Source organism: Mycteria americana, chromosome 29 (assembly GCF_035582795.1).
Source record: "Mycteria americana isolate JAX WOST 10 ecotype Jacksonville Zoo and Gardens chromosome 29, USCA_MyAme_1.0, whole genome shotgun sequence".
Lineage (NCBI taxonomy): Eukaryota > Metazoa > Chordata > Aves > Ciconiiformes > Ciconiidae > Mycteria > Mycteria americana.
The window spans coordinates 272,337-299,883 of NC_134393.1; the positions used below are offsets into that span (position 1 = coordinate 272,337).

The window sequence follows — 27,547 nt, forward strand, 5'->3', positions numbered from 1 at the left end:
GGGACGGGACAAAGGGAGAGGAGAGCCTCTCCCCATGGCAGAAGCCTCAAAAATAGGGTCTCCCCAGCTCAGGAAGAACTAGCCAAAGAACGATGAGGTAGGACTGCCCCAACAGCCCTCCTCTCCAGCCCTGCTGCCATCTGAACCCCTAACTGGCATGCTCAAGGATGGAGGGACTGGGAGCACTGGGAAGGGGCCCTCCCACACAGCCACCACACTGGCACCACGCTCACAAGGGGACACAGCGAGCTTTGTTCACCCACCATCCCTGTCGGGTTCCTCCCCAATGCCCACGGCTGCTTTCAGCTGCTTCTGGGGCTCCTGCAGCAGCACCTTCTTGAGGGGGGCAGGATTTGGGGGGGTCCCCGAGAGCCCCCGTACGCAGGAAAACAAGGGGTGATGGGGAGGGACAGCTTGGTTTAGCTCCAGGGGGAGCCCCAGAACTCGCCTGGGCATGGGGCAGAGCCAGCACCCCGTGAGGGGCTCCAGCAGAGAGCTCCAGCCATCCCCCTCCAGCCTCCAGCACCCCACGCTGCCAGGGCTCGAGGGAGAAGACCCCGGGGGGCAGCCGCCACGTCACACACGTGTACCCCAGTGCTCCAGAACCCGGGATGGGAAGCGCACCCAGGGGCAAGGAGGGGAAGGGACAGGGCTGCCCTGAGCAGGCACCTTCTGGAACAGAAGGGACACCCATGGCAGTTTACCATGTTTTATTAAAATACAGCAGTAGAAAAAATAGCATCAACATCTGTAACTCTCTGGGGTGCCACACAAGGGCCAACTCACTGCCCCTGCCCTGCACCAGGCCAGGGACCTCTGCCAAGCTGTCGGCACCCATCTCATCTGGCAGCAGCTGCTCGAGCTCCATCGCACAGTGCAAAAGCAGGTTATGTGTGGATTGTGAGAGAAGCAAGATGACTCCTGGGGTGCTCCCAGAAGCAGAAAGAAACCCCCTCCACGCACAATCCAAGGTCCTGGTCTGGGCAGCCACATGTCAGCTTCCACAACATCTCCCCATCCTGCAGGTTCATCTCCTTGAGACCTGGCGCTGAGTTGCTGCTGAGACCAGGAGCAAGCTGGACCAGCAGTTGAGGCAAGAACATCCCAATATTACTCTGCGCCGGTGGAAGAGGTGAAGCTGTGGGTCCCCAGCATGGGGAAGGTGCTTGGGTGGGGCCCACATGAACCTCCGCAGGTTCAACAAGGCCAAGTGCAAGGTCTGTACTGATACTGGGCAACCCCTGGTATCAGTACAGGCTGGGGGATGAAGGGATGGAGCGCAGCACTGCTGAGCAGGACCTGGGGGACGAAAAACTGGCCATGAGCCAACAATGTGCCCTGGCAGCCCAGAAAGCCAAGCATCTCCTGGGCTGCATCACCCCTAGGGTGGCCAGCAGGGCAAGGGAGGTGGTTCTGCCCCTCGACTCCACTCTGGTGAGACCCCTCCCGGGGTCTCTGGCACTGCCTCCAGCTCGGGGGTCCTCAGCAGAGGAAAGACATGGACCTGTTGGAGCGGGTCCAAAGGAAGCCACAAAAGTGGTCAGAGGCATGGAACACCTCTGCTGTGAGGACAGGCTGGGAGAGTGGGGGTTGTTCAGCCTGGAGAAGAGAAGGCTCCGGGAGGACCTTAAAGCAGCTTTCCAGTACTTAAACAGGGCTGATAAAGATGGGGACAGGCTTTTGAGCAGGGCCTGTAGCGCTAGGACAAGGGGTGACGCTTTTACATTAAAAGAGGGGAGATTCAGACCAGATCTAAGGAAGAAAGTTGTTACACTGAGGGCAGTGAAACACTGGCCCAGGTTGCCCAGAGAGGTGGGAGATGCCCCATCCCTGGAAACATTCAAGCTCAGCTTGGACAGGGTCTGAGCAACCTGATGTAGTTGAAGATGTCCCTGCTCATGGCAGGGGGCGGGACTCGACCTTGAAAGGTCCCTTCCCACCCAAACCATTCTAAGATTCTTTCTCCACCACCTCTGTCATGGGGTTACCATCAGAACTGGGGCTTGCTGCAGAGATATGGCCGGTGCTGTGAGCAGCTTGAACTCCCGAGATGATCGTCCTTAAAGAACAAACAAGGTCCTTGGCCCTGCACCAGTTTCCTGCAACAAGAAGGGAAGACACCGCTGGTACTGTCGGGTTAGCTGGGGTCCCCTCAAGCACCAGGAGACAAGGGCTGCCCGCAAGCGACAGTCCCAGCAGACACGGCCCACCAGGCCCCTGCTTGCGATGGGACCCACGTGTCATTGAAGCTGCTGCCGTCCACCCACTGCAGGCGCTCGCCCTGTCTCTGCAGTCCAAGCCAGTAATCAATGTTGCCCTTGAGGCGCAAGAGAAACTCCTGGGGAGGAATGAGAGAAGCCAACAGTCAGGAGCCGCTGCCAGCCCCACCCTGGTCCCTGCTGGCCTCGCAGGCAGTCCCAGCCCCTCACCGATGCCACTGGCCCGGGGACAGCAGCAGCTCCCTCCCAAGGGCTGCTCCAACAAGCTCCAGAGGCTTCCGATGCAGCTCACCAGCCCGGCCAGCGGCGTTGCTCCTGCTCTGCCAGAGCTCTCCCCTGCTCGGGGTCCAGCCGAGCACTGCCGGTGGGCAGACGCATCCTGGGCTCCACGCCGCATCCCGCGCCCCCCTGCCTCCAAGGCCCAGGGCAGAGCTGCATCTCTGTCCCTACAGGCACCTCTCGCCTGCCCAGCACCAACACCCAACCCAGACCCCTCCTTTCACCCCCACGCAGCCACAACAGCCCCTCACTCACCTTTTCCCAGTCCCTCTTGAGCACAGCCAGCGAGGCCCCGCGTGAGGAGCACTGCTCCTGGCTCCACTCCCAGCTCCCCTCCTCCCTGGAGAGGTAGTAGCAGACATTGCGGTACCCAACCCAGTCGTCGGGACACGGCAGCACCTGAGCCACGGGCAGACCTGCATTCCCTTCACACCTTCCTGCGGGAGAGGGAAGGGGAGAAGGTCAGAGGATTCCGCTCCACAGGGACCAGGGGACCCAGCTCCATGGGGCAGGGAAGAAGGAGGCAGCCCCAGGATCCCCCGCCACGGGGATCCCCAATTTGCTGCCAGGGACCTACAGGGAGCAGACACCCCAGGGGTTAACAGCCTGCCCCATGGCACGGCCGGGGGTGTCCCTGCTGCTCCCCAGGACCCCCAGCACAGGGCAGGGGCACAGCCAGCCTGAGGGCCTGGCCCCAACACGCTCCCCCCACCAGCCTGGGCCTCACACACCCACGCCTGCCCCAGCCTGGAGGGGAAGGGGCCGCATCCAGCCTGGCCCTGCGCAGGCTGGGCTGCCAGCACCACACACCGCTCTGCACCAAGAGGCCAGACAGAGGCAGCTGCTCCGCCCTTACCTGATACTACAGCAAGAGCCAGGACCAAAGCCAGGGCCAGAACCACGAGCACAGCCAGCACCAGGACCCACACAGCATGGAGCCTGCACCATTTGCCTGGAGGAGGAAAAAGCCACTCGCAGTGAGGACGGCGCTGTCCCGGAGCAGGCACGGCCCTCGCGTCCCCTCCAACCCCAACACAAGCTGCCCAGGGAACACAGGAGCAACCCCAGAGCCCATTTCCCCACACACACACAGCTGGCTGCAAGAAAGCCAAGGGACAGTCACACACACCAGGGACAAGGCTCCCACACTGCACACATGGGGGGACAACCTGCAGCAGGAGAGCTGCCAAAGATCTGGGGGGGAGGAAGGGTGTCTGCGGCAGAACACCCAACGAGGACCGAGCAGAAGACGAGCCCTTTCCAGAGAGCTGGAAGAAGCCTCACACTTGCCAGCCCCACTCCTTGGGGGGTGACACTGCCCCAGGGACACTGTCCCCTCCCTACAGGCCACAGGGCTGGCCCTGCACTCACCCAGAAATCTTCTGTGCATCCTTTTGTCTGCATCCCCAGGCTCCTCTGGGTGGGGGGATGCCCCTCCATCCTGGGGACTCAGGGGCTCCTCCACATTCCCATCGCTGGAGCAGAATCCATTCCTCTGCTCTTGTCCCATGGCACACTGAAAAGTGGAAACTCTTCGCTTGCACCAAGCTGGACCTTGCGCCCAAGGCACCACAACTGCAGGCAAAGCCTGTGTCAAGCCAGGCTCAGATACAGTTTAACCTCCACTGGCCCTGCAGTGGGGGCCTGGTCAGGCTCAGGAAGGCGATGCCAGCACACTCCTGCCCTGTCCCTGCTCCCCCTGTGACGCTGCAGCCTGTCCCCAGCACCCAGCCAGCACCCGCAGAGACAAATGCAGTGTCAGTGAGCTCAGGGACCGGCCCTCGGCCCCCAGCAGAGCCAGCACCCTCCCCACACCTTTCCCATAGAGCCCCCAGGGCACTCGCTGCCTGGGAACATCCCCCTGCCACCACTCCCCCACCAGTGGGGCCCCAGGCACAGGAATGGGGGGTCCAGGGTCCCCCCAACATATCTGCTGAGCCCTCCTCCGCTCACCACAGCTGCTGGACACCACCAGCCCCAGCACCCCACACTGGGGCAGGGGCCACCCCTTGAGCCTTTGGAGCCAACAAGGGGCTGGAAACTCAGTCACCCTGGGGACCATGGGATGGAGGGGGCCTGAGCAAAGCTTCTTATGGGGTGCTTAGGGCACCCTGAAGTCAGGCCTGAAGTCAGGGCAAGGGAGGGAGCAAGGCAGATCAGGGAGGAAAACATACAGGCCATTACTTTTTTTTTTTTTTTGGTGCTGGCAAGGAGCTCAGTGCCAATGGGAGCACAGAGCGAGGAAAGGCAGAAGCAGCCACTTTCCTCAGCGGCCACACAGGATGGAAGCACCATCACCCACAGAGAGGGGAGGGAACAGGGTCTACCCAGCAGGACAAGGCACCGCAGCAGCCTCCAGACACCCACTGCAGCACAGTGAACAGGAAAGGGCAAGAAGAGTGGCCTACGGACGGCAGCGCGTTTGGAGCATGATGTAATACTCGAGGACCTGGAGGTTTGGGAGAAGGCCGCAGAAGAACAGCCAAAGAGGCAAGACGATGTGGGGTGGTGAACCCCAAAGTGCTGTGACCATGGTGGCATATAAAGCAGAACAGCCAAGGCGGACGTCCTTACAGGACGGAAAGGTGCCAGGGGAGCACCAAACAGAAGCTGGAACCATCACTCTTGATCAAAACGGGGGTAGGGAACTGGTCCTGGGAGGAGGAATAATTCTTCCAAACCCCAAAGACAGACAGGACACCTTTTCCCTATTATCTTTCAAGACACACACTGGTTGACAAATGCCAGGACCAGGAGGATACAAACCCCCAGAGTATCCCCCATGGCTTTGCTCAGTAAGCACCCAGACCGCCTGCCCTTAACGGGCAAGGTAAGTACGATTAAGGCATTGCTCCCAATGGGGTTATGGGCTGGGGCCCCTCAGCAGCTCCCGTGCTGGGAAGCTGAAGGGTGGACAAGGAAAGGAGCCCTCCCCAGGACCCCTGCAGACAGAAACCACAACTACCCACAGCTGCTGGAGAACAGGCTCCTTCTGAGCATTCACATACCAGTGCCTGGAAAATTCCAGCTGCTGGCACAGGAAAGGGACAGCACAGGCTGAGCCCGCCCAAGGGATCACGCTGCTCACCCGAGGTGCTGGGGACCAGCGCCTGCCGTGCTGCTGTCCGTAATGGTTCACAACACCGACTGACTCACATGGCACCGTGCCCGGCACGGTGAGGGGACCACAGAAGAGAGAAGCCGCAAATGGCCGCTCCTTCATCGACACCAGCAGGGAAGAAACGCCATCACCCATGGACACAAGGGGGGACACGGGGAGGGCGAGCCTTTCACCCTCAGGTGAGGGTGAAAGTTTTTGAGAAAGGGAAGAAAATAGTCCAAATCCTCCTCAAAGCCCGTTTTGTCATAAAACAAAGTCAGCTCAAGGGACCTGCACAGGAGATCCAGTTTGTAGGAATAAGATGGCAAGATGGACATCGTCAGATCCCAATGGATGTGATCAACAAAATAACAGCTGTGTCCTCACCAACTAGCAAAAAGGAAACACAAGCTTTCTTAGCCGTTGTGGGTTTTTGGAGAATGCATGTTCCAAATTACAGTCTGATCGTAAGCCCTCTCTATCGAGTCACCCAGAAGAAGAACGATTTCAAATGGGGCCCTGAGCAACGACAAGCCTTCGAACAAATTAAACAGGAGATATAGTTCATGCAGCAGTAGCCCTTGGGCCAGCCCGGGCAGGGCAGATGTAAAAAATGTGCTCTACACCGCAGCCAGGGAGAATGGCCCTACCCGGAGCCTCTGGCAGAAAGCACCAGGGGAGAATCGAGGTCGACCCCTAGGGTTTTGGAGTCGGGGATACAGAGGATCCCAGGCCCGCTATACTCCACCTGAAAAAGAGATATTGGCAGCATATGACGGGGTTCGAGCTGCTTCGGAAGTGGCTGACACTGAAGCACAGCTCCTCCTGGCACCCCGACTGCCGGTGCTGGGCTGGATGTTCAAAGGGAGGGTCCCCTCCACACATCATGCAACCGATACTACGTGGAGTAAGTGGGTCGCACTGATCACACAATGGGCTCGAACAGGAAACCCCAATCACCCAGGAATCTTGGAAGTAATCATGGACTGGCCAGAAGGCAAAGATTTTGGAATATCACCAGAGGAGGAGGTGGCGTGTGCTGAGGAGGCCCCCCTGTACAATAAACTACCAGAAAATGAGAAGCAATACGCCCTGTACACTGACGGGTCCTGTCGTGTTGTAGGAAAGCATCGGAGGTGGAAAGCTGCTGTAGGGACTCCTATACGACAAGTTCTAGAAACTGCTGAAGGTGATGGTGGATCGAGCCCATGTGCAGAAGTAAAGGCCATCCAGCTGGCTTCAGACATTGCTGAACGAGGAAAGCGGCCAGTGCTCTGTCTCTATACTGGCTCATGGATGGTGGCAAATGCCCTGTGGGGGTGGTTGCAGCAATGGAAGCAGAGCAACTGGCAGCGCAGAGGCAAACCCATCCGGGCTGCCGCATTCTGGCAAGATATTGCTGCCCGCGTAGAGAACCTGGTTGTAAAAGTACATCACATAGATGCTCACATCCCCAAGAGTCGGGCCACTGAAGAACATCAGAACAAGCAGCAGGTGCATCAGGCTGCTCAGATGGAAGTGGCTCGGGTGGATCTGGACTGGCAACATAAGGGTGAATTATTTGTAGCTCAGTGGGCCCATGACACCTCAGGCCATCAAGGAAGAGATGCAACATATAGATGGGCTCGTGATCGAGGGGTGGACTTGAGCATGGACACTATTGCACAGGCTATCCATGAATGTGAAACATGCACTGCTATTAAACAAGCTAAGCGGTTAAAGCCTCTGTGGTATGGAGGATGATGGCTGAAATCGAAATACGGGGAGGCCTGGCAGGTCGATTATATTCCACTGCCACAAACCCGCCAAGGCAAGCTCTATGTGCTTACGACGGTGGAAGCAACCACCAGATGGCTGGAAACATATCCTATGCCCCATGCCACCGCCCAGAACACCATCCTGGCCCTTGAAAAGCAAGTCTTATGGCAACACGGCACCCCAGAAAGAACCGAGTCAGACAAGGGGACTCATTTCCCAAACAACCTCATAGACACCTGGGCCAAAGAGCACGGCAGTGAGCGGGTATATCACATCCCCTATCACGCACCAGCCTCCGGGAAAACTGAACGATACAATGGACTGTTAAAGACTACACTGAGAGCAATGGGTGCTGGGACATTCAAACCTTGGGATACACATGCAGCAAAAGCCACCTGGTTAGTCAACACGAGGGGATCTGCCAGTCGAGCTGGCCCTGCCCAGTCAAAACTTTTCACGTACTGTAGAAGGGGATACAGTCCCTGTAGTGCCCATAAAAAATACGCTGGGGAAGACAGTCCGGGTTACTCCTGCCTCGGGCAAAGGCAAACCCATTCGTGGGATTGCTTTTGCCCAAGGACCTGGGTGCACTTGGTGGGTAATGCCAAAGGATGGGGAAATCCGCTGTGTACCTCAAGGGGATTTGATCGGGGGTGAGAATAGCCAATGAACTAAAAGATATGGTGTTAATTGCTGTATAACACTGTATGTCATCACTACTAGGGTTGCTATATGCCTGTGGCATTAAAAGTTACTGTGGCATTACAAATAGGAGTCTGAGGTGCGGCTGGGGGGGGGGGGAACCCTCCCATTGAGTCACGAGGTTCAGACAGGACCCCCTTGCTTTCTAAACTCCTTCTCCAAGAGGAGTCTAGGCACAGCTAAGTCCAGTCTTAGTCTCTCTTAAGCAAAGTTGATTAAGGCAACTGCATTAAAGTAATTTGGCAGCGTTGTAAGTCCGGTCGCATTCAGTGTAACTGAACCATCACAATTACGGATGCACAAATAACGCGATACGCCTTCAGTCTAGCCGCGTTGGTTGCTATATGCCATATCAAGAGTATTACAGTAAGAATCACTCAGATTCATGAAGAATGACCTTCGATGAAACCAAGCAAAGTGCAGCTGTGATGGAACCACAACTGGCTTCAGCATGCAACAACCCAACACCACACACCAGCTCTCCTGCCCTGAAGGACTGTTATGACAGATGGAGCCCAAAGCCATGGACTAAATGAACTCAACGGACATTTTAGAGGGATGGCCCATAGACCAAGGGAATGATACCTGTGCGTATATACCAAAAGACAGGGAAACTGGTGGCCATTAATTGGCATGTATCGGAAAGGGTAGCACCTGGGTATGACGTAGATGGTAGAGAATAAGGGGTGGCTACTGTCCTGGTTTCGGCTGGGATAGAGTTAATTTTCTTCCCAGTAGCTGCTATAGTGCTGTGTTTTGGATTTAGGATGAGAATAAGGTTGATAACACACTGATGTTTTAGTTGCTGCTAAGTAATGTTCACACTAGTCAAGGACTCCTCAGCTGCCCATGCTCTGCCAGGTGCCCAAGAAGCTGGGAGGGGGCACAGCCAAGACAGTTGATCCAAACCGGCCAAAGGGCTATTCCATAGGCTATACGATAGGCCAAAGGGCTATTCCATACCATAGGACGTCATGCTCGGTAGAGAAACTGCGAGGAGTTGGCCGCGGGCAGCGATCGCTGCTCGGGGACTGGCTGGGCGCGGGTGCTGAGCGGTTGCATCACTTGTTTTTTTTTTCCCCTGGGTTTTATTTCTCTCTCTCTCTCCTTTGTTGTTTTCCTTTTCATTACAAATTTTCTTCCCCCTCTTTTTCCCAATTATTAAACTGGTCTTTTCTCAACCCACGACTTTTCTTACTTTTGCTCTTCCGATTCTCTCCCCCGTCCCACCGCGACGCGGGAGGATAAGCGAGCGGCTGGCCGAGTTGCCGACTGAAGCTAAACCACGACACACGCCTTTCACCACAGCCGCCTGCCCCTTCCCCCGCACCGAGCGGCCGAGCCCCAGCAGAACCCACGGCAGGTCCCTACCTGCGCTACGCCCGGCCCCGAGCTCCGCCGACGCCGCCTCAGCGGGGCTCCCGCCGCTCCCGGCCCTTCCCGCCGCCCTCACAGCCACGAGCAGCGCTGAGGGGAGCGAGGGGCCACGCCCGCCCTTAAAAAGCCTCGCGCAGCCCGCCCGCCCCTCGACCAATCCGCGCGCAGGATCGAGGAATGGCGAGGAAGACAGCCAATCCCAGACAGCGGCGACGGTCCTTCTTTGGCAAACCCCTCCCGTGAACATGATCCGCCGCGTCCCCTCAGCCCTGCCCGGGCACCACGGTCCGTCACGGGGGGCTTGGGGGTGCGAGCGTGGAGCAGGCACCGAGCTGCTGTCCTGAGCGCCAAACTGGGGGACACTGGCGGGTGACCAAGTCCTTCGCTCACCGGCAATGGCTCCTCCTCGCCCTGGCCTGGGCTCTACCCCTCCCTGAGCACCCCACAGCGGGGTCCCGCCACGGGCAGCAGCCTGCAGGGCTCTGGGGCTCTGAGGGCTCCCATCTCCCCTCCATCGCTCCAGGGCCTGGCGGCAGCGGGGTTCAGCGCAGCGCACCCTAAACGTGAGCGGGAGAGGAGAGCCTTGTCTTGAAAAGGTGACGGGTGCTGTGGAGAGGATGGGGCGGCTGCAGGGTGGGAGGAGGTGGGGAGGGGTGGATGCTCCGTGCCGGGGGCTCGGGGCTCAGCCCCACGTAGTCCCATCAAGAGTTTACTCCTTAGCTCTGTTTTTATTTCTCAGCCTTGTCTCCTTTCCACACCTCTCCTTTCGAGATCTCCCACAAGCAGCCGGCAGCAAAGAGCACCGATGCAGCTTTCCCTGCCAGACTTCATGGATTTTACCTCTCCGCTTCGTCCAGACGTGCCACTCGATAGGTTATCGGGGCAAAAGCTCGGGTAAGGAGGATTCCCTGGTAATGGCAGCGTCCTCGTCCGCCAGATGCTGCAGCCGTGCTTGGTGGTGAGCAATCGTGAGCACGTTGTGACGGGGGATGTTTCTAGCTTGTTTTCTGTAGCCCTCCTTCTGGCATTATTAATGCGGCATTATCAATGCGGCATTATTAATACAGTATTATCAATGCAGTAATATTAATACAGCAATATAACACAGTAACATTAATTATAATACATGTAATTAAATATGAATACATGTGTTCTTAGTACAGCCACATGGTGGGGCTGGCTGCGTGGTACAGAGAGCGAGAGAAGTATGAACGGGACAGACGTGGGGAGCGAAGTGGGACGAGGCAGGCGGCGGTAGTAGGTGAAATTTGCTTCCTCTGAGCAAAAAGACAAAGAAGAAACTGCTGCAAAGTCCAGGAGAGAGGAGGAAGGATGAGGGTGGAGCTGTGAGAGGCGGGGGGGATGGGAGCAGGAGAGAAGGGAAGTCGTGGAGTTTGCTTTCCAAGTTTCTGGGGTGAAATTAAGTTCTGTTAAAAGTGACAAATATACTCAACCTCTTAACCAAGCCAGCAGTGGTTTGGTACGGGCTCCAAAGGAGGTAAAGGCCTGAGCCGTGGCCGGGCCAAGAACTCCTGCTTCCGATCTGTTCTCTGAGAACCACAAAGAAGCCGAGGGGCACAGAGAGCATGGATGCACATGAGCTTGGAACACCCATCATGCATGAATAGCGGGTGGCTTTTCCAAGACTCATTTATCAAGGAACAAAGCAAGTTGTGGCTACAAGGAGCCTCATGCATATCTTTCCTATCGCATGTAATCTGACTACGAGCCAACCGCTTTATCTATTAATATGACAGCCTAAGGGAGTCTTCTTGGAGCTCTCCCTGCCAGGCAGTGTGGCTGCACGGCGGTGATCTCCCCTTGAGCTGGGACACCTCTCAAGGTTGCTCCTCGAGGCAGAGAGACCTTTTACCAACGGCAGATCTTTGGTAAGCGAGCAATATCGCACATAACCTTGTAGCCTGGTAACTTTGATTTTGTCTTGGTAACTTTGATTGCGTGCTGAACTGATAAATTTTGCATAGATAATCCCTTAGACATAAACCCTTGTCCAAGTCTGAGACTAAGATTGGACCTAGCCACACCTAAGCGTTAAAGGAGAAGCCGCTGCCCGAGCATTCACACACCATTCAGGGCGTCGCGCACGCACCACCCGAGACTTGAACTGCTAGGACCGGAGTCACTTCGCAGCGGCAGCCCCACTGAGCTGGCGGGTGCCCCTTTTCGACTCCTTGCTCACACACGCACTCACTCACTCGCTGTCAGGCGCTTTCTCTCCCCTCTGGCTCGACCCGAGGTTTCCCGAAGCAGAGTCTCTGATACGACGTACGCCAGACGAATTTATTGAGTGGTACACGGGTGAAAACAGCTCAAGCTGGGTGCCTACGCCAAGGGACCCCCAACAAAGGAATCCCTGGGCAATGATACCCTTACAATTTAAATTCCTCTCCCCTCAGGAGACAGTTTGAACCAATAGCACTATTTGGGTCTGGGGTCTTCCCGTTCTTCATTGGGCCCCTTCCTTGTCTCTAGGTGGGCCAATTCTTCTCTTATCTCTAAGATCGCAGCTTCTGCCAAGGCTGAAGTCTCCTTATCTTTCTGCTTTGTACCGGTTTTAGAAAGGGACTACTACAACACCCTCTTTGGATTGTCCTTTGGTTGTCCCCGTGCCGGCAAGCGGAGCTACTCACGCAAGCATCCCACTGCTACCACAGCCCCTCCGAGGAGGAGGAGGTTCCCGCTCCAGCCGGCCCAGAGAGTGGTTCGGTGCCACTGAGGACAGCCCGATGCTGCAAGGGAAAGAGGTGTTAGGAGAAAAACACTGCCCCAATCCCGCATCCAGCGAGCCGGATCTGCAGCGCAGATCTGGGCTATTTTCTCCCCAAATGCAGTTCAGAGCCTGGGAGCCCTCCACGGTTCTGCTGCTGGTTCTTCAAAAGCTTGGGTCAATCGTCCGCGTTTCACCACTGTCACCCTCCTCCTTTCCACACCGATCCCACCGGGCACTGCGGTAAAGTTACTCGTGATGAGGTTGCGTTGGTTTTACCCACATGTCCAAGACTCCACGATTCGGGAATTCCTGGGATGTTATAAGCCATTAGAAACCCAAAGGGTCAAGCTCAAGGGTCACAAAACCCCAAAGTCAAGGTTCGAGGTGGGCCAAGATGGGAGATGTGCCCCACCACGGCATCCTTTCTCCGCACCAGGGCAAAACTAACTGCTGAACCTGGATGGACCAAGCTCTCCAAGGAGACTTCACCTGACCAAGGTCCCATCCTCCCCCAGCTCCATCCTGCTCAAGGAAGCATGGAGGCACATGTCCTCCCTGCAGAGCTCAAGGCCAGGCAAGGCCCATCCGTCCTCGGCTCTTGTTGCACAAGAGGGAGGCGGGACGATGCTTCTGGAGAAAGCCAGAGCTCACCTTGACCAGCAAAGCTGCATCGAGGATTAAGGTTCAGCATCGGCTTAGGAATAAAACAGCAAAGCAGCAACATCAGCAGAAGGTGGGTTTTGCCCAGCCCTTTGAGATCAAAAGGGATGCGTTTAGTGGAAATCACCAATGCTTGCAAAAAGGAGGGTGCAGCGTGTTGACTGAAGAGGTCCTCACCTGGCAGAGGTGCCTTCCGGAGGAGGAGAGAGCAGGAATTAAACGTTTCTTTTGCCATTTCTTCCATAAGCTAGAAACCAAAACTAGAGTCAGCAGGAAAAGAGCACAAAGCCCCACAGCAAGGCAGCGGAGGAAGGAAACAAGACGGGGATGTGAAACACCACTACAAGTGCAGGAAAGACAGACCAGGGGTATCGAGACTTGCATCAGGCCATCGAAAGACACCGGCTGCCCTTAAGCATCACAGGTCTCCTAAGAGCAGCTGAATTCGGGCAGCTTTGGAGCCTTTGCTGGCTGGGTGCAGGGGGATTTCTTCTTCCCTCATGCCAGGACAAGAACAGTCCCTTCGCATGGGTTTTAGGAAGCAGCCCCTGAAAATGCACTTGGTGCTGTGACCGAGTCCTGCCTCACAAGCTTCAGAGGGTTAGTGTTCAGAGTTCAGCCTCTCCGCGCAAGGACGACGTTCAAACAGCCAAGCTGGGGGCAGCTAGGGCTGAAAAAGAATCATGCAGAACTGAGGGTTGATCCCGGCAGGGCTGCAGCCAAAGCAGCCACCGCACAAGGAAGGATGAGGGAGTTGTAAAGGGGGGCAACACCGTCCCCAGGGGCAGCTGCAGGCAGAAAAGAAGCCGTGGTATTTATCCCCATGGCAGCAAGCGTTAGTGCAAGCCCGCTTGGTTTCCACGGTGGAGGAATCCCATTTAATTGAGCCACGGTGGAGGAATCCCATTTAATTGAGCCACGGTAGGACTCTGGGCACAGAGTGGAATGGTGACCCCGTTTCAAAGAAACCCTACAGCCCTTTCAAGACAAAACTACCAAAGGGATCCCAAACAGCAGACGGGATCCCTTAGCACACCACCACAGCCATGGGTCCCTTCCCCTCCCTGCACCACCCGGAGGGTGGGAGTCTCCCAACGCAACCACAGCCCCCAAAAAAAGCCCCCAAACCCCACGATGCACTGACTGCCAGGCTGAGGAAGCGGATGCCGTTTCCTGCAGTGTTTCCCGGGACCGATACCCAGGTCAGCATAAAGAATTTCCCCAGCCATAACGGGAGAGGCGAGAGGACCACCAGCCACGCCTCTCGCTCGAACAGTGGCGATCCAGCAGTTGGCAAGTCTGGTTTTTCTGAGGTTTTTCACTCCTCCAGTCAGCTTTGCAAGCTCCTCTCCAAGCTAGAGGTCTGCAGGAGAAGCACGAGCCTCTGAACGCTCATCAGGCGGAGCAAGATTACAAAAGAGCGTGTTTGATGGGCTGGCCAGCCTGAAAATGAAACTTTACTCAGCTTCTGCTGAATTAAGCCAGGGAAAAGGAGTTCACATCAGGAGAAGAACCATCTCATAGCATCCAGAAGCCTTTTCCCTTCCAAGTCCAGCCATATTCTTCTAAGGTACCAAACCAAATCTCCCAAACAAGGCACCTTTCATAAAAAAAAGCCCAAACCAACCCAAAATACGGGGTTCTGCAAATGGGCAGCTCCAGACTTCACTCCCCTCTGTCCACACCGGGTATTTTGCAAGAAAAATAAGGTGTCTTTGCAAGAATGATGCAGAGACTCTGCAATCTCCCAGAATATTCCTAGGAGGATGGGAAGAATTAGGATTTTTAGGAAAGAATACCAGGTCCACTCCACCCTTCTCTCCTCCCTTCAGCTACTTGAAAGGTGTTTTCTAGCCTTGGTCACTGCTTCTCCTCACCCAAACCTATTCCAGCATCGCCACCTTCTCCCTGTTACCCATTTCTCTGTAATCCCACGGTTTTTTCAGCCCGGGTTTGAAGCACACCGCCACTTCGCTGCTCTGCGGAGCAAGCAGGTGCCAAAAAGCCTGGGAGACTCTTTGGAAACAAGGGGTTAGAAAGGAGCCCTTCAGGGGGAAAGGATGGAAAATGTTCCAAAGAGCTCTAGAAATCTGTTTGGCTTTGCCTTCACTCCTTGTTTTCAAGTCCCTTCCAAGAGACAGTCAGCTTCTCCCTTTGGAAACCGGGATGGGACTAGACTAATTAGAGGGCAGGAAGGTAGAGCAGAAAACACAAACCCAAAGGCATAGAAAATACAGCTGTAAAGGCGTGAGATGACATTGTGACTGGCTGGTTTGGAAGGCTTGCTCATCTCCTTCTGCACACAGGCTGAGAAACCCCACACAAGGATCTTGTGATACCCCAGTGAGGCAAAAGCCAGACTGTCAGAAGAGGAATCGGATGCTTCTGGATCCATTGAAGCAGCCCCAAATTAGGTATTTGTCCCCATTTAGGAGAAAGTGGTTTCTCTGGAGAGCAAAACCACTCCAGACTTGCAACGGGAGCACACGGGAGGGCTTGACTGCAACCCATGCCATGCCCAGCACGGCGGCACCTGAGCAGGGACCGTCCCATCACAGCCTGCTCTGCGCACGTCCGATCTCGGCATCCCCGCGTGCTGCCTGTCCAGGGCAGGTAGGGAAAACCCCGGGGAGATCTGTCAAGGTACTTTCGTTGGGAGAAGCGAACGCAGGAGGGGCTGCAGCTTCTCTACAAGCAACAAACCCTTTGGGCTAAGGGTTCAGCGAGGCTTTCTGCATCCAACGCGACCACACAGAGGCAAAGCACCAACGATAAAGCTCCAAAGAGAGCAACTAACACTGCAAACTCTGCACCTGCAGCCTCATTAAGCTAACTGAGTTTTGCAGCTAGGAACAGCAAACCCAGCATGCTGCTGAGCAGGATTCCTCCTCATTACAGCAGCAGCAGCAGGAAGGAATTAAGCAGTGCAGGGAAGCTGGATGCTCAGCCATGCTGGGTGCTCCACAGGGACCAGCATAACCCACTGCCTCCAGTGCAGGTTGAACTGCAGGCAATTCTGGCAGGAGCCCTGTGATGTGTGGAGGCAGAAAAAGGGAGTCAGGTGGGGGAAAGAGGAGCTAAACCAAGGTGCAGGCATTGCTACCCCAGGCAGCTGGCTGTGAGCCACCTACACCAGCCATCACCATGCTCAAAGCAGCTCAGTGCAGACCCCATTTCCACCACAGCCCCCACCTGACACCCCGATCGCCTTTCTCCCCCCATCATGCCCGAGACAAGCATCAATCAACGCCATTTTTTCCTTCCTTGAAATAGCTTTGAGGCCCCTTTGGGTAAATTTTGCCCTGTCCCTTATGAGAAAGGGGCTGGCTGTGGTTAACAGCAGGAGAGCAGAAAGGCTGCGATGAGAAGGGCAGCCTGTGATGGCTGCCACATCCGCCAAGGGAACTCTAGAGCTGTTGCAGTCAAAAACTGAGTGACCTCGTCCCAGGGGAAAAAGGCACCTCAAAACAGGGACGTGCTCCTGCATTTCCCCCTCTTAGCTCACCTCAGCCTGCGCCTGCTCTAACGCGGGGGATGATCGCTCTTCTAGCTGGACTGTCATCCTTAATGCAGGCAAAGGCGGAGAGGAAGCGCAGCGGTGCAAGCACTAAGTAAAGGCAAAAAAGGAATTGGGAAGAAATGAGAAAGCAATCAGGGAGGGAGAGAAGAGCCTCTCCCCGTGGCAGAAGCCTCAAAAATAGGGTCGCCCCAGCTCAGGAAGAACTAGCCAAAGAAAGATGAGGTAGGACTGCCCCAACAGCCCTCCTCTCCAGCCCTGCTGCCATCTGAACCCCTAACTGGCATGCTCGAGGATGGAGGGACTGGGAGCACTGGGAAGGGGCCCTCCCACACAGCCACCACACTGGCACCACGCTCACAAGGGGACACAGTGAGCTTTGTTCACCCACCATCCCTGTCGGGTTCCTCCCCAATGCCCACGGCTGCTTTCAGCTGCTTCTGGGGCTCCTGCAACAGCACCTTCTTGAGGGGGGCAGGATTTGGGGGGTCCCCGAGAGCCCCCGTACGCAGGAAAACAAGGGGTGATGGGGAGGGACAGCTTGGTTTAGCTCCAGGGGGAGCCCCAGAACTCGCCTGGGCATGGGGCAGAGCCAGCACCCCGTGAGGGGCTCCAGCAGAGAGCTCCAGCCATCCCCCTCCAGCCTCCAGCACCCCACGCTGCCAGGGCTCGAGGGAGAAGACCCCGGGGGGCAGCCGCCACGTCACACACGTGTACCCCAGTGCTCCAGAACCCGGGATGGGAAGCGCACCCAGGGGCAAGGAGGGGAAGGGACAGGGCTGCCCTGAGCAGGCACCTTCTGGAACAGAAGGGACACCCATGGCAGTTTACCATGTTTTATTAAAATACAGCAGTAGAAAAAATAGCATCAACATCTGTAACTCTCTGGGGTGCCACACAAGGGCCAACTCACTGCCCCTGCCCTGCACCAGGCCAGGGACCTCTGCCGAGCTGTCGGCACCCATCTCATCTGGCAGCAGCTGCTCGAGCTCCATCGCACAGTGCAAAAGCAGGTTATGTGTGGATTGTGAGAGAAGCAAGATGACTCCTGGGGTGCTCCCAGAAGCAGAAAGAAACCCCCTCCACGCACAATCCAAGGTCCTGGTCTGGGCAGCCACATGTCAGCTTCCACAACATCTCCCCATCCTGCAGGTTCATCTCCTTGAGACCTGGCGCTGAGTTGCTGCTGAGACCAGGAGCAAGGTGGACCAGCAGTTGAGGCAAGAACATCCCAATATTACTCTGCGCCGGTGGAAGAGGTGAAGCTGTGGGTCCCCAGCATGGGGAAGGTGCTTGGGTGGGGCCCACATGAACCTCCGCAGGTTCAACAAGGCCAAGTGCAAGCTCTGTACTGATACTGGGCAACCGCTGGTATCAGTACAGGCTGGGGGATGAAGGGATGGAGCGCAGCACTGCCGAGCAGGACCTGGGGGACGAAAAACTGGCCATGAGCCAACAATGTGCCCTGGCAGCCCAGAAAGCCAAGCATCTCCTGGGCTGCATCACCCCTAGGGTGGCCAGCAGGGCAAGGGAGGTGGTTCTGCCCCTCGACTCCACCCTGGTGAGACCCCTCCCGGGGTCTCTGGCACTGCCTCCAGCTCGGGGGTCCTCAGCAGAGGAAAGACATGGACCTGTTGGAGCGGGTCCAAAGGAAGCCACAAAAGTGGTCAGAGGCATGGAACACCTCTGCTGTGAGGACAGGCTGGGAGAGTGGGGGTTGTTCAGCCTGGAGAAGGGAAGGCTCCGGGAGGACCTTAAAGCAGCTTTCCAGTACTTAAACAGGGCTGATAAAGATGGGGACAGACTTTTGAGCAGGGCCTGTAGCACTAGGACAAGGGGTGACGCTTTTACATTAAAAGAGGGGAGATTCAGACCAGATCTAAGGAAGAAAGTTGTTACACTGAGGGCAGTGAAACACTGGCCCAGGTTGCCCAGAGAGGTGGGAGATGCCCCATCCCTGGAAACATTCAAGCTCAGCTTGGACGGGGTCTGAGCAACCTGATGTAGTTGAAGATGTCCCTGCTCATGGCAGGGGGCGGGACTCGACCTTGAAAGGTCCCTTCCCACCCAAACCATTCTAAGATTCTTTCTCCACCACCTCTGTCATGGGGTTACCATCAGAACTGGGGCTTGCTGCAGAGATATGGCCGGTGCTGTGAGCAGCTTGAACTCCCGAGATGATCGTCCTTAAAGAACAAACAAGGTCCTTGGCCCTGCACCAGTTTCCTGCAACAAGAAGGGAAGACACCGCTGGTACTGTCGGGTTAGCTGGGGTCCCCTCAAGCACCAGGAGACAAGGGCTGCCCGCAAGCGACAGTCCCAGCAGACACGGCCCACCAGGCCCCTGCTCGCGATGGGACCCACGTGTCATTGAAGCTGCTGCCGTCCACCCACTGCAGGCGCTCGCCCTGTCTCCGCAGCCCAAGCCAGTAATCAATGTTGCCCTTGAGGCGCAAGAGAAACTCCTGGGGAGGAACGAGAGAAGCCAACAGTCAGGAGCCGCTGCCAGCACCACGTGAGTCACCGTCCCAGCCCCACGCTGGTCCCTGCTGCCCTCGCAGGCAGTCCCAGCCCCCCACTGATGCCACTGGCCCGGGGACAGCAGCAGCTCCCTCCCAACGGCTGCTCCAACAAGCTCCAGAGGCTTCCGATGGAGCTCACCAGCCCGGCCAGCGGCATTGCTCCTGCTCTGCCAGAGCTCTCCCCTGCTCGGGGTCCAGCCGAGCACTGCCGGTGGGCAGACGCATCCTGGGCTCCACGCCGCATCCCGCGCCCCCCTGCCTCCAAGGCCCAGGGCAGAGCTGCATCTCTGTCCCTACAGGCACCTCTCGCCTGCCCAGCACCAACACCCAACCCAGACCCCTCCTTTCACCCCCACGCAGCCACAACAGCCCCTCACTCACCTTTTCCCAGTCCCTCTTGAACACAGCCAGCGAGGCCCCGCGTGAGGAGCACTGCTCCTGGCTCCACTCCCAGCTCCCCTCCTCCCTGGAGAGGTAGTAGCAGACATTGCGGTACCCAACCCAGTCGTCGGGACACGGCAGCACCTGAGCCACAGGCAGACCTGCATTCCCTTCACACCTTCCTGTGGGAGAGGGAAGGGGAGAAGGTCAGAGGATTCTGCTCCACAGGGACCAGGGGACCCAGCTCCATGGGGCAGGGAAGAAGGAGGCAGCCCTGGGCCCCCGCCACGGGGATCCCCAATTTGCTGCCAGGGACCTACAGGGAGCAGACACCCCAGGGGTTAACAGCCTGCCCCATGGCACGGCCGGGGGTGTCACTGCTGCTCCCCAGGACCCCCGGCACAGGGCAGGGGCACAGCCAGCCTGAGGGCCTGGCCCCAACACGCTCCCCCCACTAGCCTGGGCCTCACACACCCACGCCTGACCCAGCCTGGAGGGGAAGGGGCCGCATCCAGCCTGGCCCTGCGCAGGCTGGGCTGCCAGCACCACACACCGCTCTGCACCGAGGGAACGGAGAGGGGAGGGGACAGAGGCAGCTGCTCCTCCCTTACCTGATACTACAGCAAGAGCCAGGACCAAAGCCAGCACCAGAGCCACAAGCACAGCCAGCACCAGGAACGACGCCGAATGGAGCGTGGACAGCTTGCCTGGAGGAGGAAAAAGCCACTCGCAGTGAGGACGGCGCTGTCCCGGAGCAGGCACGGCCCTCGCGTCCCCTGCAACCCCAACACAAGCTGCCCAGCGAACACAGGAGCAACCCCAGAGCCCATTTCCCCCCCCCTTCACACACACAGCTGGCTGCAAGAAAGCCAAGGGACAGTCACACACACCAGGGACAAGGCTCTCACGCTGCACACATGGGGGGACAACCTGCAGCAGGAGAGCTGCCAAAGATCTGCGGGGGAGGAAGGGTGTCTGCGGCAGAACACCCAACGAGGACCGAGCAGAAGACGAGCCCTTTCCAGAGAGCTGGAAGAAGCCTCACACTTGCCAGCCCCACTCCTTGGGGGGTGACACTGCCCCAGGGACACTGTCCCCTCCCTACAGGCCACAGGGCTGGCCCTGCACTCACCCAGAAATCTTCTGTGCATCCTTTTGTCTGCATCCCCAGGCTCCTCTGGGTGGGGGGATGCCCCTCCATCCCGGGGACTCAGGGGCTCCTCCACATTCCCATCGCTGGAGCAGAATCCATTCCTCTGCTCTTGTCCCATGGCACAGTGACAAGTGGAAACTCTTCGCTTGCACCAAGCAGGACCTTGCGCACAAGGCACCACAACTGCAGGCAAAGCCTGTGTCAAGCCAGGCTTAGATACAGTTTAACCTCCACTGGCCCTGCAGTGGGGGCCTGGTCAGGCTCAGGAAGGCGATGCCAGCACACTCCTGCCCTGTCCCTGCTCCCCCTGTGACACTGCAGCCTGTCCCCAGCACCCAGCCAGCACCTGGGGACACAAGGGCAGCGTCAGCGAGCTCAGGGACCGGCCCTCGGCCCCCAGCAGAGCCAGCACCCTCCCCACCACCCTGCACGCACCCTTCCCAGACAGCCCCCAGGGCACTCGCTGCCTGGGAACATCCCCCTGCCACCACTCTGCTCCCTGCTCCACAACCGGTGGGGGCCCAGGCACCGGAATAGGGGGGGCAGGGCCCCCCCAACACATCTGCTGAGCCCTCCTCCGCTCACCACAGCTGCTGGACACCACCAGCCCCAGCACCCCACACTGGGGCAGGGGCCACACCTTGAGCCAACAAGGAGCCAACAAGGGGCTGGAAACTCAGTCACCCTGGGGACCATGGGATGGAGGGGGCCTGAGCAAAGCTTCTTACGGGGTGCTTAGGGCACCCTGAAGTCAGGCCTGAAGTCAGGGCAAGGGAGGGAGCAAGGCAGATCAGGGAGGAAAACATACAGGCCATTACGTTGGGTTGGTTTTTTTTTTTTTTGGTGCTGGCAAGGAGCTCAGTGCCAATGGGAGCACAGAGCGAGGAAAGGCAGAAGCAGCCACTTTCCTCAGCGGCCACACAGGATGGAAGCACCATCACCCACAGAGAGGGGAGGGAACGGGGTCTACCCAGCAGGACAAGGCACCGCAGCAGCCTCCAGACACCCGCTGCAGCGCAGTGAACAGGAAAGGGCAAGAAGAGTGGCCTACGGACGGCAGCGCGTTTGGAGGATGATGTAATACTCGAGGACCTGGATGTTTGGGAGAAGGCCGCAGAAGAACAGCCAAAGAGGCAAGACGATGTGGGGTGGTGAACCCCAAAGTGCTGTGACCATGGTGGCATATAAAGCAGAACAGCCAAGGCGGACGTCCTTACAGGACGGAAAGGTGCCAGGGGAGCACCAAACAGAAGCTGGAACCATCACTCTTGATCAAAACGGGGGTAGGGAACTGGTCCTGGGAGGAGGAATAATTCTTCCAAACCCCAAAGACAGACAGGACACCTTTTCTCTATTATCTTTCAAGACACACACTGGTTGACAAATGCCAGGACCAGGAGGATACAAACCCCCAGAGTATCCCCCATGGCTTTGCTCAGTAAGCACCCAGACCGCCTGCCCTTAACGGGCAAGGTAAGTACGATGAAGGCATTGCTCCCAATGGGGTTATGGGCTGGGGCCCCTCAGCAGCTCCCGTGCTGGGAAGCTGAAGGGTGGACAAGGAAAGGAGCCCTCCCCAGGACCCCTGCAGAGAGAAACCACAACTACCCACAGCTGCTGGAGAACAGGCTCCTTCTGAGCATTCACATACCAACGCCTGCTGAGGGGACAGCGGGAAGGAGGAGGCTGCAAGCAGCCGCTCCCTCACCTGCCCCAGAGGGAGGCGGGAAACGGGGAGGACGAGCCCGCCAGGCTCCCTTCACCACAGTCGCCTCCCCCATTCCCCCGCACCGAGCGGCCGAGCCCCAGCTGAACCCACGGCAGGTCCCTACCCGCGCTACGCCCGGCCCCGAGCTCCGCCGACGCCGCCTCAGTGGAGCTCCGGGCACTGCCGGACGCTCCCGCCGCCCTCACAGCCACGAGCAGCGCTGAGGGGAGCGAGGGGCCACGCCCGCCCTTAAAAAGCCTCGCGCAGCCCGCCCGCCCCTCGACCAATCCGCGCGCAGGATCGAGGAATGGCGAGGAAGACAGCCAATCCCAGACAGCGGCGACGGTCCTTCTTTGGCAAACCCCTCCCGTGAACATGATCCGCCACGCCCCCTCCGCCCTGCCCGGGCACCACGGTCCGTCACGGGGGACTTGGGGGTGCGAGCGTGGAGCAGGCACCGAGCTGCTGTCCTGAGCGCCAAACTGGGGGACACTGGCGGGTGACCAAGTCCTTCGGTCAAAGCATTTGTCTGGGCAACGCACCAAGAGATGGACACCAATTAATGAGGGACTGGAACCAAGATCAGTCTCATAAACCCTTCATAGCACCGGAAAAGGCTCGGGTAAAGAAGATGAAGTAATAATAACAAGTTTTCCCTAGCTGGGTCTTGCCTAGGCAGCACGGGAGCGTACGTATCCTTTCCAACCCTTTGTGCATTGACAGTGAAACCCTGCTTGTCAGCCAGGTCTCAGTCTCTCCGTGGGCAACCTGAGACCCATGCTTCAGCTTCTTCCACAGCAGCGAGGGGTTAAAAATGAAGCGGGGGAGATCACCTGGGTGTAAAAAGGGAGCCAGGGCAGAGCTGTGAAGGCAGATTTTAAAACGAGTTTTCCCAGAAACAGAACTAGAAATAATTACTTTGTTCTGCGCTGTATAATCAGCTGATCCACTGCTAATGTGGCAAAGAAATATATTTACAAGGGCTGTAGCCAAGAGCAGGCTTCAACCCCCATGGCGAAGTCGCCTTTGGGGAAGAATAATGGAGAAAACGATTACAAAAGAACCAAGAAGGGGAAGTCTCCCACTGGTGACCAGTGGAGAAGAGAAATGATGCAGCTTCATCATGCAGTGCGTGATGTTAGTGCATTGATAACACAGGGACCTCTTGCCTGCCCAGAGCCAAGGAGACACTTGGCTTTCTGGGCTGCCAGGGCACATTGCCGCCTCATGGCCAGTTTTTCATGCCCCAGGTCCTGCTCAGCAGTGCTGCGCTCCATCCCTTCATCCCCCAGCCTGTACTGATACCAGCGGTTGCCCAGTATCAGTACAGACCTTGCACTTGGCCTTGTTGAACCTGCGGAGGTTCATGTGGGCCCCACCCAAGCACCTTCCCCATGCTGGGGACCCACAGTTTCACCTCTTCCACCAGCACACAGTAATATTGGGATGTTCTTGCCTCAACTGCTGGTCCGGCTTGCTCCTGATCTCGGTGACAACTCACTGCCAGGTCCTGAGGAGATAAACCTGCAGGAAGGGGATACGTCAGGGATGCTGACGCGTGGCTGCCTGGACTGGGACCTTGGGTTGTGCGTGGAGGGGGTTTCTTTCTGCTTCTGGGAGCACCCCAGGAGTGATCTTGCTTCTCTCACAATCCACACATAACCTGCTTTTGCACTGTGCGATGGAGCTCGAGCAGCTGCTGCCAGATGAGATGGGTGCCGACAGCTCGGCAGAGGTCCCTGGCCCGGTGCAGGGGAGGGGGAGTGAATTGGCCCTTGTGTGGCACCCCAGAATGTTACAGATGTTGATACTATTTTTTCCTATTGATGTATTTTAATAAAACATGGTAAACTAGCATGGATGTTCCTCCTGTTCTGGAAGGTGCCTGCTCAGGGCAGCCCTGTCCTTTCCCTTGAGCCCTGGCAGCGTGGGGTGCTGGAGGCTGGAGGGGGACGGCTGGAGCCCCTCATGGGGTGCTGGCTCTGCCCCATGCCCAGGCAAGTTCTGGGGCTCCCCCTGGGCCGTGCTCTGCTGAAAGCCACTGTCCCTCCCCATCACCCCTTGTTTTCCTGCATACGGGGGCTCTCGGGGACCCCCCAAATCCTGCCCCCCTCAAGAAGGTCCTCCCTCAAGAAGGTCCCAGCAGTTCCTGCCCTGGCAACGCTTACAGCCTGGCGCCTTGAAGCGCCTGCACAAGCATTTTTTTTTTTTTTTAAGTTGCTTACGAACAAAGGAGCAGCTTCCTGCCAGGAAAAGCAGTAGTGATTCCTCCCCTGAACGGCCCCAAAAGGAAGGAAGCACCCACGCCCGCAGAGAGGGAGGGGGATTGGAGTCCTGAAAGAGAACTCACTGCCCGAGAACGCCCAGGCGGGCCGAGGCCCCCCCAGGAGCCCTACGGAGCCCGGCCACACCGAGCCCAAGCTCGGCTGGCAGAGCTCCAGGCTGCAGGGCTGGCTGTCAAGTGGGGCACCGGCACAACATGCGTTAATTCCAGATGGGGTTATGGGCTGGGGCCCCTCAGCAGCTCCCGTGCTGGGAAGCTGAAGGGTGGACAAGGAAAGGAGCCCTCCCCAGGACCCCTGCAGAGAGAAACCACAACTACCCACAGCTGCTGGAGAACAGGCTCCTTCTGAGCATTCACATACCAACGCCTGCTGAGGGGACAGCGGGAAGGAGGAGACCGCAAGCAGCCGCTCCCTCACCAGCCCCAAAGGGAGGCGGGAAACGGGGGGACACGGAGAGGACGACCCCGCCAGGCTCCCTTCACCACAGCCACCTCCCCCATTCCCCCGCACCGAGCGGCCGAGCCCCAGCAGAACCCACAGCAGGTCCCTACCCGCGCTACGCCCGGCCCCGAGCTCCGCCGACGCCGCCTCAGCGGGGCTCCGGGCACTGCCGGACGCTCCCGCCGCCCTCACGGCCACGAGCAGCGCTGAGGGGAGCGAGGGGCCGCGCCCGCCCTTAAAAAGCCTCGCGCAGCCCGCCCGCCCCTCGACCAATCCGCGCGCAGGATCGAGGAATGGCGAGGAAGACAGCCAATCCCAGACAGCGGCGACGGTCCTTCTTTGGCAAACCCCTCCCGTGAACATGATCCGCCGCGTCCCCTCAGCCCTGCCCGGGCACCACGGTCCGTCACGGGGGGCTTGGGGGTGCGAGCGTGGAGCAGGCACCGAGCTGCTGTCCTGAGCGCCAAACTGGGGGACACTGGCGGGTGACCAAGTCCTTCGGTCACCGGCAATGGCTCCTCCTCGCCCTGGCCTGGGCTCTACCCCTCCCTGAGCACCCCACAGCGGGGTCCCGCCACGGGCAGCAGCCTGCAGGGCTCTGGGGCTCTGAGGGCTCCCATCTCCCCTCCATCGCTCCAGGGCCTGGCGGCAGTGGGGTTCAGCGCAGCGCACCCTAAACGTGAGCGGGAGAGGAGAGCCTTGTCTTGAAAAGGTGACGGGTGCTGTGGAGAGGATGGGGCGGCTGCAGGGTGGGAGGAGGTGGGGAGGGGTGGATGCTCCGTGCCGGGGGCTCGGGGCTCAGCCCCACGTAGTCCCATCAAGAGTTTACTCCTTAGCTCTGTTTTTGAGCTGATGCCATCCCTGCTGCCCACTCTCCCCTGGTTTGTTTGCTGGTTTTATCTCAGTGGAATTTACTGACGCAGTTGGTTGAATCCAAAAAGGAGTGTGAGTGGGTGGGAGTCATTTAAGGACAGTGCAAAAAAGCTGGGAGAGGAAAGGAGAGGAAAAAGCTCCAAGGGGGGGGAGATGTGTCTCTGCCTCCATCCCCCCCTTTTGCCACCTGGGTTGGAGGACACAGAGGTACAAAGGCTGGAGCAGCTCCCACCTCCCCACTGCCCGTACAGGCACTGGAGGGAGCAGAGGAAGGTCAGCAGTGGTAAATAAGGCAATAATTAAATTAGCTTTGAGCTGGATTTTTGGCCATGCTGGGTGTGAAGCGCTTCCTCTGGTTTTATTTTCATGCATGTGCTCCGAGGCAACCCTGAAGGCTCACCTGCTGATCGGCCCTTGCCCGAGTACTTCTTTATTTTTTTGTTCTTTATTTCTTTTGGCTGGAGAATGTATAGAAAGCTTTACGTCCCCTCTGTGTTTCTCTTATGGAGATAAGAGACAGGACAGGAACTCCCAAGAGACTCTCAGCCTGTCACCACCCCGAGGACATCCTGGGCAGGACAAATCCAGGATGCCAACCTGCCTCCACCCACCGCAGGGCGTGAAAACAGCCGCCTCAACTGACCAAAAGAAATGAGGGCCAAGTTACTCCAAAATACTCTACTGGAAGAAGCTCCACCTCTTCTCAAATAGCTACTACAGGGGAAAAAAAGCTGCTTCTCCCTGGTTTTCAGTCTGGATAAACAACAAGAGCTGTGGCTCTTGGAAAGTGCTGAGAGCTGCATCTGCATGGGCTCAGCGAGGTCTTCTGCTCAACACCTGTAATGAACCTGAGCTCCCCCAGCTCTGCTTTTCAGGGGAAGGAAAGGACGGAGAAGATACAGGCTTGTTTTGTGGTAGCAACAAGCCCGGTGGGAGACTCCTCTACCTGTTTTTCCAGCAAAGACCCAGAGATTTGTTTTACATGATGGTGCTGTCAAAGAGGGAGGCCACGGGGTTGGGGCAACACCTGATCCCAGGGGGAAGGTGGTCGATGTGCCCCTGGGCCTGGGAGAAAGGCTGAAGGTGGGGAATCAAGAAGCCAACGGGGAAATGAGGGTGGAGAAAGGGACACAGAGGAGCTCACCTGCGTTGCCATCATCACTACCAGCTCCCGGCTCTTCCCTCCGGTCCCCATCGCCCACACCGCCCAGGCACCGGGACAAGATGGCGGAGGGCCCGCCTCCGCCTCTCCGTCGTCACGCATGCGCGCTGCGCCGCTCCCAGCCGCCAGAGCACGTCGGGAAACTGAGTCCTTCGCGCGGGGGCTGACGGGAGTTGTAGTCCCGGGCCGCGCTGGGAAACACTCAGCCCGGGGCCTGCTCGGCGCGGGCTGCTGGGAGACGGACGAGGCCCCTCGGGGTCCCCTCCGTCGTGTCCCGGCCCCCCGCACCCCGAGGCGAAGCCCCCGGGATCCCCCTGGCCCCTCTGCCCAGTGCCAGGCCCCACACTCCCGGGGGAGGGGCTGGGGGGCCATGTTGGGCCTAGGGGTGCGTGTGGGGCCCAGACCCCGCATCCCTCAGGCCCCAGTAGCGAGGCAGGGGAGACATTCCCAAGTTTGGCCTTTTGGGGGTGAAATATTCCCCTTACAGGCACTTTTTGGCATTTCACAGCCCCACCCAGGGCGGTTTTCCTCTCCCGGGTTGGGATTCGGTTCCGTTGCCAGCACGCAGGAGAAGGCAGAGCCCCCCCCAACCTGCCCCACACCCTTTCCCTTTGAGCTGAAACAAAATTCGCGGAGACAACCTTTTAAAATCCAAATCTCCTGGCAGGTGAATTGGAGT

The 27,547-nt window shown here is 57.9% G+C and overlaps 3 protein-coding genes and 1 long non-coding RNA gene across 4 annotated transcripts in view; all 4 read right to left on the reverse strand.

The window, feature by feature from the left end:
* The window catches only part of LOC142421383 (C-type lectin domain family 2 member F-like), a 38,591-nt gene extending 12,960 nt beyond the window's left edge, over nucleotides 1-25,631 (reverse strand). Inside the window, exon 1 of the mRNA XM_075526058.1 lies at nucleotides 24,944-25,631. Within this exon, the coding sequence (XP_075382173.1) occupies nucleotides 24,944-25,196 (253 nt within the window). The 5' untranslated portion in view covers nucleotides 25,197-25,631. The remainder of the gene's footprint in view (nucleotides 1-24,943) is intronic.
* LOC142421406 (uncharacterized) lies at nucleotides 634-12,671 on the reverse strand. The gene is made up of 12 exons (XM_075526087.1): nucleotides 12,579-12,671; nucleotides 12,417-12,475; nucleotides 12,087-12,185; nucleotides 11,523-11,626; nucleotides 10,658-10,712; nucleotides 9,430-9,992; nucleotides 3,870-4,073; nucleotides 3,355-3,450; nucleotides 2,754-2,938; nucleotides 2,238-2,338; nucleotides 1,972-2,099; nucleotides 634-1,076 (listed from the first exon to the last, which is right to left on the reverse strand). Exons 1-11 carry the CDS (start codon nucleotides 12,669-12,671, stop codon nucleotides 1,991-1,993), a joined length of 1,668 nt encoding a protein of 555 aa, XP_075382202.1. The 3' UTR covers nucleotides 634-1,076; nucleotides 1,972-1,990.
* Nucleotides 17,104-22,484, reverse strand: LOC142421353 (C-type lectin domain family 2 member D-like). Its single transcript, XM_075526012.1, has 6 exons — nucleotides 22,232-22,484; nucleotides 20,379-20,582; nucleotides 19,858-19,953; nucleotides 19,247-19,431; nucleotides 18,708-18,808; nucleotides 17,104-18,569 (listed from the first exon to the last, which is right to left on the reverse strand). The coding sequence occupies exons 1-6, from the start codon at nucleotides 22,482-22,484 to the stop codon at nucleotides 18,461-18,463; spliced, it is 948 nt and encodes a 315-aa protein (XP_075382127.1). The 3' UTR covers nucleotides 17,104-18,460.
* Nucleotides 22,654-23,761, reverse strand: LOC142421400 (uncharacterized). The gene is made up of 2 exons (XR_012778876.1): nucleotides 23,525-23,761; nucleotides 22,654-23,131 (listed from the first exon to the last, which is right to left on the reverse strand). It is a non-coding gene; the product is annotated as an uncharacterized LOC142421400 (long non-coding RNA).
* Nucleotides 25,632-27,547: the final 1,916 nt, after the last annotated feature.

Excerpts from the sequence above, each read along its gene's own strand:
- LOC142421406 (XM_075526087.1), bottom strand. The coding sequence starts at position 12,671 with ATGGGACCTTGGTCAGGTGAAGTCTCCTTGGAGAGCTTGGTCCATCCA. Across the intron at positions 12,476-12,578 it reads TGCGGAGAAAGGATGCCGTG|GAATTCCCGAATCGTGGAGT; the intron begins GTGGGGCACATC and ends ATAACATCCCAG. Across the intron at positions 9,993-10,657 it reads CGTCCCACTTCGCTCCCCAC|GGTGCGCTGCGCTGAACCCC; the intron begins GTCTGTCCCGTT and ends GCTCACGTTTAG.
- LOC142421353 (XM_075526012.1), bottom strand. The coding sequence starts at position 22,484 with ATGTTCACGGGAGGGGTTTGCCAAAGAAGGACCGTCGCCGCTGTCTGG. Across the intron at positions 19,954-20,378 it reads GATGCACAGAAGATTTCTGG|GCAAGCTGTCCACGCTCCAT; the intron begins GTGAGTGCAGGG and ends TTCCTCCTCCAG. Across the intron at positions 18,570-18,707 it reads GGCAGCAGCTTCAATGACAC|GAAACTGGTGCAGGGCCAAG; the intron begins GTGGGTCCCATC and ends TTCTTGTTGCAG.